The sequence below is a fragment of the Pipistrellus kuhlii genome, unplaced genomic scaffold (genome assembly GCF_014108245.1).
Source record: "Pipistrellus kuhlii isolate mPipKuh1 unplaced genomic scaffold, mPipKuh1.p scaffold_m20_p_1, whole genome shotgun sequence".
In the NCBI taxonomy this organism is placed as follows: Eukaryota; Metazoa; Chordata; class Mammalia; order Chiroptera; family Vespertilionidae; genus Pipistrellus; species Pipistrellus kuhlii.
Genome location: NW_023425404.1, coordinates 39,550,196 through 39,559,229, shown reverse-complemented (window position 1 = coordinate 39,559,229; position 9,034 = coordinate 39,550,196). Strand labels below are relative to the sequence as shown.

The 9,034-nt window shown below is 40.1% G+C and overlaps 1 protein-coding gene across 1 annotated transcript in view; it reads left to right on the top strand.

Moving 5' to 3' along the window:
* Nucleotides 1-2,290: 2,290 nt before the first annotated feature.
* The window catches only part of AQP9 (aquaporin 9), a 44,738-nt gene continuing 37,994 nt past the window's right edge, over nt 2,291-9,034 (top strand). The window contains exon 1 of the mRNA XM_036440675.2: nt 2,291-2,645. Coding sequence (XP_036296568.1) covers nt 2,535-2,645 — 111 coding nt within the window. The 5' untranslated portion in view covers nt 2,291-2,534. The remainder of the gene's footprint in view (nt 2,646-9,034) is intronic.

The following is a 9,034-nucleotide window of genomic DNA, read 5'->3' as shown; positions in this document are numbered from 1 at the left end:
GACTGAAAGGTCCCAGGTTTGATTCCAGTCAAGGGCATGTAACTTGGTTGTGGGCACATCCCTGGTAGGGGGTGTGCAGGAGGCAGCTGATTGATGTTTCTTTCTCATCAGTGTTTCTAACTCTCTCCCTTCTCTCTGTAAAATAAATAAATAAATAAATAAATAAATAAATAAAATTAAAAAATTAAAAATTCAATAAAATATATATATTTTTAAAAAGAACTCTTGAATCATTCTATTTCTCTCCATTGTTACATTCACTACCCAGTCCTAGATTTTTGTAATACCCCACCCACAATGGGCCCACCTATACCCCCAGGAGGCTCCCTCCAATCCCTCTCCACCTCACTAGCCAGGATGATCTTTCCAAAATGTAAATCTGTTGGTGTCATATTTCTGCTTAAACCACCTCAAAGACTTATTATTGGGTTTAGCCCTATAAACATGATTTACAAGTCTCAGTAAGGTCTGAGCCCTGCCCACAGCCCCAGGCTCATTTTTGCACCACTCCTTCACTGGGAGCCAGCTGCAATGGCTTTGTTTCATTCTTAGATAGGCATCATTCTATTTCCACCCCAACTCCCAAGGTCTTTCTACATGTTCTTCCTGCCCTACTACCTGTCACTGGTTACCCCTACGCTCCTTTTGATCTCAGCCAGGCATGATTTCTTTGGAGGAGCCATCAGAGATCTCTCCAACAAGGTCAAATCTCCCTGTTACAGTCCTTCATATTCCCCAACTTTATGGCATACATCTCAGTTGTGATTTCACATATTTCTGTATGTTTGATTATTTCACTTACATCTGTCTCCCTCACTAGACTCTTTTGCTCATGACAGCCAAGAACCCTCTGTGTTGTTGCTAAGTACAGGCAGGGCGTGACACATAATGAATATGCCATAAATATTTCTTAGATGAGTGAATGAAGAGATCAAAAACCACCTCTGTCTGATATTAGCTATAGTCGCAGTAATAAAGTTTTGTTTCTCATGTCCATCCTTGGGTCTTGGGAATAGTGTGGTCATAATGGACCCTTCTAAGTAATGATATCCACGATAGCTTAACCAGCAGTTTAAGCCAAAATGCTTTATTCTTGTCATGGCTCCATAGTGGTGTGCCCTCAGACAAGATAAGCATTTTTTTTAGCCCTAAACTCTGTGTTTTACCTACAGATCAGGTGTCTCCTTTTACCTTTGAACTTTCAAGAGCTGTTTCTCCAAACCTCTCCTTCCCTTCCAGCCTGTCTCCCCAGCAGGAGATGACTGCTGGCCTCCTGCAAAGGTAGGGGAGGTCCCAAAACTGAGCCAGCTCCTCTGTGGGAGGGTTGAGAGGAAGCGTGGGACTGCCTTTGTATTCAGAAACAACTGCTGGATTCTATTTCTTCAGACAAACTTGTTTTGAAAAGAACAAGACTTGAATATTTGATATGACAAGGAGCTAGTTCTAAACTGTTGTCTGAAAGGATATAATTCATCAAACCAAAAACCTAGGAGCCTAATATAGGTGTATTTACCCCCTTTCTTGTTTAATTGGGCTCCTATATATTCAGATTGCTCTCTTTCTGCTTCAGTGACGTCTAAGCAATCTGAGTTTTCAGCTGCTGTTGTTTATTTTCTAGATAGTTCGCCTAAATAGGTCCTGGAAAGTGAAAAGGAGAAACTTGGTTTTCAAACTGGAATGTTTCTTCAGAAGAAGCTCAGCAAGTTGCCTTCTCCACCTTTCTGATTCTTGGATCCCTAACTCTCCTCGGTAGATGAAGTGCAGTTTCAGACCCCATCCGGTGCTATAGACTTGCAGAGTGAAACTTGTCATGGTGTCTCTGTATGTTAATTTCTCCATCCCTAGAATGGACGCAATGATTCTTACCAGTCTCAGGGACACATCATTAAATCACGGAAATGATGTCAGAGGAAAATAAGGATGACTCATCTCGCAGAAAGGCATAGCTATACTTTCTTTGTGTTCCTCAACGTGCATGAAAATCTCGTTCAAAAAAGAAGTATTCGTACCTGAGTTGACGGCTCCAAGTGCACCGCAACCACCCACTTCCGAATAGGAGTAGAAAAATGCGAACCATTTCTGTGTGCCATTGTGTAACACAGAAATCTCTGGCCTGGAGCCCAACGCTGTGGTTTGGCAACATAATCAGCACATCTCTTTTTTCATCTCTTGAAGAAAAAGAAAAAAAGAAAAAAAAAAGCAACACACACAACCCAACAGAGAGAAAGCACCTTGAGCATAAAGGTAATGATTAATCCACCAGGCACAAAAAAAGGATAAAAAGAACCTTTTGGGATTTCAAAGGTTTTAACTCACTAACTTAAAGAAATAGCAGTGAACAGGGAGTGACAATTTCCCCAGGAGAGGATTAAGTCACGAGCTGTAATTGGGACAGTGCGGAGTCAAATAATCTTATCAGAGATCTCCAGGTATTTATGAGAGGTTGTCAAAACTTCCTTTTACATGTGCGAGTGAAGTAGGGAGCAGAAGAAGCAGGTTCTGGTGGAAAAAGTGGTCCTTGGAGAAGCCGCACGATGCAGCCAGAGAAGCAATGGAGGAAGAAAAGCTTCAAGCAGAGACTGGCGTTGAAGAGCAGTTTGGCTAAAGAAACACTCTCCGAGTTCTTGGGCACGTGTATAATGATCGTGAGTATTTCCTGATTTTCAGATTTCCAAATCTATGCCTCCCTCTCAACCTAGTTCCTGGGGGAGACTTTTGTTTTGGTTTCTTTAAGTTTGTCAGTAGATTTATCTCTTCCGGGAAGCAGCAAGTTACTTACAGGCTGTGTAACTACTTAGAGGTTTCAATAATAGGTTCCCATTTACTCGTTTCATTTATTCACAAGACTTGGTGGGAGTGGAAGAGGAGGGAGCTTGAAGTACTGTTTTAATTTACTGGGACCTTAAGGTGGCCTTGTAATTAATGTTAGATATGAGAATTTTTTTTTCATTGACTCATTGATTTATACCCTGTTTGTTTCACACAAATATTGGGGTGACTCAGTCACTTGAAATAAGTATTGACAGCCAATAAAGATGGGTGATAAAAAACAGTTCATTATTGTGTTGGTAGATCATTTGACTCTTAAATTAAAAGTTGCACAAGACAGAAACAGTGCACTCTGGGCACTAGCCTAGCTTTGGCGTTGCACCATTTCTCCCTCTAACTCAAGCTAATTACTAAAGAGCTTTAATTAGACAATTACAAGAACCTTCTATTTATATATATAGGAAGAGCTGATTCTAAACTTCTTGAGGATTTTATCTAGAGATTCCCATGGCTATTAATAAAACATTAGAAAGTTTACTAACGTAGTATAGGCTCTAGGTTTTTATTCTGTTGCCTGTTTTCCCATTCTCTGGACCCTGAATTTTCAGTTGGAGCCAGACCATTTGTTTTGGGGGGTTTTGTGTGTATGTGTGTTTTTATTTTATTTTTTTATTTTTTATCTTTTATTTATTTTTATAAAATATTTTTAATTGATTTTTTACAGAGAGGAAGGGAGAGAGATAGAGAGCTAGAAACGTTGATGAGTGAGAAACATCAACCAGCTGCCTCCTGCACACCCCCCACTGGGAATGTGCCCGCAACCCAGGTACATGCTCTTGACCGGAATCGAACCCGGGACCCTTCAGTCCGCAGACCAACGCTCTACCACTGAGCCAAACCGGTTTCGGCTGTATGTGTGTTTTTAAATCTTCACCTGAGAATAGTTTTCCATTGACTGTAGAAAGAGTGGAGGAGAGAGGGAAAGACAGAAATACTGATGTGAGAGAAACACATCCATAGGTTGCCTCCTGCACTCGCCCAGATCCTGGGCGGAGCCTGCACCCGAGGTATGTGCCCTTGACAGGAATCAAACCCAGGATCATTCAGTCTGCAGGCAGACACTACTCTATAACTGAGCCAAACCCATGGTGCCAGACCATTTGTGAACAGAAAATTAAATCTTTGATTATTCAACTGTGTCAATATAAAGATCTAATTGGCTTTATGAAGTGATTCATAACTTGGGCAGCATCCCATCTTAGCAACTAGAAGGTGAGGGGGAGGGATCCAAGGATTATACAGAAAGAAAGGCTTTATAGACAGAAAGAGGTAACTCTAATTAGAGTGGATTAATTCAGGATTAATTAATTTGATTATTCTCGTGTGTAGCAACTACTGATTTTAATTTGTTTTTAAAAATAATCTGCTCAAGGATTCCTTACTCCAGATACAAATTTTATTTTTCTTAAGGTAATAGAGAATTGCTCATAAACTTTGTACATTAAAATTTATTTGGTAAGGAAAAATATAGTTGATAATACTGTATTGTCTATTTGAAAGTTGTTAACTAGATCTTAAAACTTATAAGAAAAAATTATAAAACTATGGTGATAAATGTTAACTTATTGTGGCGATCATTTCACAATATATACAAATGTCAAAATATTAGGTTGTGCACCTGAAACTACAATAATATAATGTTATATGTCAATTATACCTCAATTTCTAAAAAATATTTGCTTTGGGTAAATACATAGTAATTTAGGAGAATAAGCCAAAATTGAGAAATGAATGTGAACTTGGGGATGTGAGTCATTTTTTCTGGTCTCTGATAGCTTCTTTTTTTTTTTTATCTAATTCACCCAAGTATGTTAAAGGCGTTAGGGATGATTTTTTGTATTGCTTCTGGGCTGTCCTTACCCACATGATTGGGTAAAGGAGATTGTGAAAGAAAAGAGTCAAAGCCCAGGATTCTTTTGATTTTAGTTATTGCTTTCTGGAAAATTGTGCTCAAGGAGATAGACATCCTCAGGTCAGGGTCACCTTATAATTGACAATTTGGTCCCAAAGAGGAGAGTGGTTGTCATCCCTGACTTCTCACAGTAACCTTGCTTCCAGAGAACGTGAAGCAAGTTCTGTTACAACTCTTGAGTGTTCTGAAGAGTAGGAAGTAAACACCCATTTTGTAACCAAAAAAGTTAAAACTCTTATTTCTTAACAAGAACCTGTTTCATAATCCCATCCAGGCTAGGTTAAGTAAGTGAAAATTGCTTTCAGCCATTCACTATTCTACTGTTAAAAATCAAACACAAATCCAACTGTGTCAATATAAAGATCTAATTGGCTTTATGAAGTGATTCATAAATTGGGCAGCATCCCATCTTAGCAACTAGAAGGTGAGGGGGAGGGATCCAAGGATTATACAGAAAGAAAGGCTTTATAGACAGAAAGAGGTAACTCTAATTAGAGTGGATTAATTCAGGCAAGGCCCATTTCTTTAGGGTAAGGCAGGGTGTTATTAGGAGGGTTTTATATAAAAAGAAAGGATTATTTTTGGGTCCAGACGTCTTTGGAGGGAAAAGAAGGGAAGGGTTTTAACATGCAAATTACCTCTTTCTATGGGTTAGGGACAATGGAGAGGGCCCACAGCATAGATCCTTACTGGTGCTAGGCCAGAAAATTTCAGAGTGGTTGATTAAAATTATGTTTCTGGAGAGGTTGAAACTGCAATTAAACCAGGTATGAAATCTAGTTTAGGTATCATGACTTCCAGCACAAGTGACCATTTTGGGCCTGTGGTTTTCTGTTTAAAAACTACTCCTACAGCCCTGACTGGGTGGCTCATTCACTTGGAGCGTTGTCCCATAAAGCCAAAATTCTCTCCTCTTCTTATACTACTACTACTACTACTTCTTCTTCTTCTTCTTCTTCTTCTTCTTCTTCTTCTTCTTCTTCTTCTTCTTCTTCTTCTTCTTCTTCCTCTCCTTCTCTCTTTCTCTCTCTTTCTCCTCCTTCCTCTCTCTAAAATCAATAAACACATACCTGTGGGTAAGGATTTAAAAAAATTAAATTAAAAAAACACCACTCATACTCCTAGCAGTCTCTTTCCCTAGCATTCAAGAGGGGAGCTAAAAAAATAATATCTTACTATTTTATGTTGGAAAATTAACCAATCCATTCCTGAAAAGCTTGATTTCCATCTATATTATACACTTGTTTATTTATTTGAAATATATTTTTATTGATTTTAGAGAGGAAGGGAGATGGAGAGAGAGATAGAAACATCAATGATGAGAGAGAATAATTGATTGGCTGCCTTCTCCACACCCGTTACTGGGGATCGAGCCCACAGCCCAGGCATGTGCCCTTGGCTGGAATCGAACGTGGGACCCTTCAGGCCATAGGCTGATGCTCTATCCACTGAACCAAACCAGCTAGGGCTGCACGCTTATTTAAAGCAAACCCTGATGAAATCTATGATAGTGATTACAAGCTCCAATTTTGTTGAGGCCTGTGGGGATGTACAGACAAGTTGCCACACCAACGCAATTACTTCTTAATCCATAAATCTATATTGTTTTGCTCAAAGAGTTCCAGAATAGTTGTCTCTGCTGTATTAAAAAATGTTCATTTTGCCTTGTTTTCTCTGGTAAAAAGCTCTGCATTCTGATAAGGCAGGGAAAGGAAGCCTTAAACAGATGGCAGAGGATGTTCAGGACTCCTTAGTGCTTCAGGTTTGTGAAGCTGGTTCCTCTTCCTTCTCCACCAAACTCTCCCACTCTGGGAGTTTGGGGCCATTTCCCCCACCAAAACCAACACAAAACCAAACAAAATGCTCTTTGGGGAATTCATGTCACTTAAAACTCACTCATGTCATGGTGTAAATGACTAATAAGGCCCACTGGTAGCATTAAGGGAAGGGATGGCCCATGAGAAATTCTTGGTAAACTACAGCTAAAAACAATAATGACATCACAAGCCAAGGAATTAGCTTGAATTTGGCTTTTTAGGTATTAAGATAGGTAGGTCTTCTTGCCTTTGCTAATGTCGGGAAGGAGGTCTTATTATCACCCATCAACAGTTGGAGAAATGAAAACTCAAAGAGATGAAATAACTGGCCCAAACCAGAAAAGCAGTAAACTGGAATTCTTTTTTTATTCTAGAACCTAGAGCCCATTGTTGGAACTATTTTAGCGATCTCCTTGGTAGATACTAAGACTCCCTCTGCTTTAACAGATTAGAGCCATAGCTTGCTTGAGGGCATGCGAGTTGGTCAAAGGCATGTAAGTTTAAACCTGTAAGCACTTGAGACCAGATTGTTAGTTATGCCCAGAAGCCAAAGTCTTTACTTTCTTGGAAGCTGAAAAGACTGTACAGTGCAGGTAGAGAGGTATTAAGTGAAGGTAGAGCCCAGGCCTGTGCATGTGAGTTCATGGTCTGGTGATTTCAAACTACAATAATCTTAAAAACACTATATGTGAAGTTCCTGACACCAGAAACACTTATTCAATTCCATTTCCTTTCCCCCTTTCTCACTCTTTCCCCTTCTGCTGAGAATCCTTGTAGTAGTTGAAAACAACTGCTTTGTCTTCTCCTGGCCAAAATCTTGCAGGCTTCTTTCTCCAGCATCTGCCACAGAATTCTGCTCATACATACTAGTAAATGGGAGCCCATACATATGTGTTGAATTTAATTTTTTTTTCCTGAATATTCTAGAATCTCTAGTTATTTCTCGTATGTTCACTCCTTGCTATTCTATGTGTGCTCTTCTCTCTTTAAACATTTCAGCATTCTTTGACACAGCTCATCCTCTTGAAGATGCTGAGAAGAATAGTCCCGCAAGCAGACATGTGGCCTGCGGTAGGAGGGCACCCTTCTAGGGCTGAACTTCTGAGTAGGTAGCACCTATTTGTGTATTGGGGAAGACCCTAAATTCTTTTCTCACCCTGTGTCAAGCTTGCACATTAGAGGTCTACTTTTTGACATTTCCAAGAACGAAACAATGTGAATCCTTTTTAAAAAAGTGATATCCTTGTTGGGTGTCCTGAAGGGAAATACAAAAGCTAAAGGCCTAGGATACAGACTATGGGTGGGCACAGGGGAGTGGGCAGTGCAGGAGAGAGGGAGGAAATGAGATGAATGGTACATGAGAAACTTTAGACTCTCCGTGTTTCCCACGTCTGCTCCTGACTTCCTCCATGACTTCCTGCCCCAATTCTCTCCCAGCTGGAGTCACTGGGTTAATCATTTCATTCTAGGAAGGTTCTCAGATAGGCTTTCTATAGAAATTCTAGAACTTTAAAATCATTATTACAAAGAGTGCGCAGATCTTGGAGTAGGCCTATTTCATTTTAGAGAGTTTTTTTTTTAAATACGTTTTTATTGATTTTAAAGAGAGAGTAAGGGACAGGGATAGAGAGATAGAAACAGCAGTGAGAAACATCATTTGGCTGCCTCCTGCACACCTCCTATTGGGGACCAAGCCCAAAACTTGAGCATGTGCCCTGACTGGAGACCTCTCGGTTCATGGGTCGATGCTCAACCACAGCCACACCAGCAGGGCAAGAGAACTTAAAAAAAAAAAAATTATTGATTGATTTGAAAGAGACAGACAGACATTGACATCAATATGTTCCATATTTCCATATATTTATTCATTCATTGGTTGATTCTTGTATGTGCCCTGATTGGAGATAGAACCTGAACCTTGGGATATTGGGAGGATGTTTTAACCAACAGTGCTACCTGGCCAGGGCCCATTTTAGAGAGCTTTGGGAATATATATATACATATGTGTGTGTGTGTGTGTGTGTGTGTGTGTGTGTGCACGCACACGCGTGTGTGCGTGTGTATTCCAAATTTAGAGTGAAATAGGAAAGTTCTTCAAATAAGCCAATTCTTAAAATAAGTCTGCTTTGCAGGACATAATTCAGGGCAGTTTGGGTCTACTTCATTATTTAGAATTCTCAGGTACAGCTGGGATAGGGGTGGGATGGATGGAATTGGCCCTTCATATTGGTGGGGAAGCCAAGGCACAGGCTGGCATAGCCATGTATCTTGTATCTTTCCTGGGAGGGAGAGAGGGATAAGAGAAGGAGGGAGGGAAAGAGGGAGAGGGAGAGAGATCAATTCCATCCTTCCAGATGGGGAAATAGATATAATTAAGAGGTTTACCCAAGATCACCCTGCCCATGAATGGAAGAACTGGGCTTGCTATCTTGGCTTGAGTCATTCCTAATATATTGTAGTTTGATGAGATAGAACT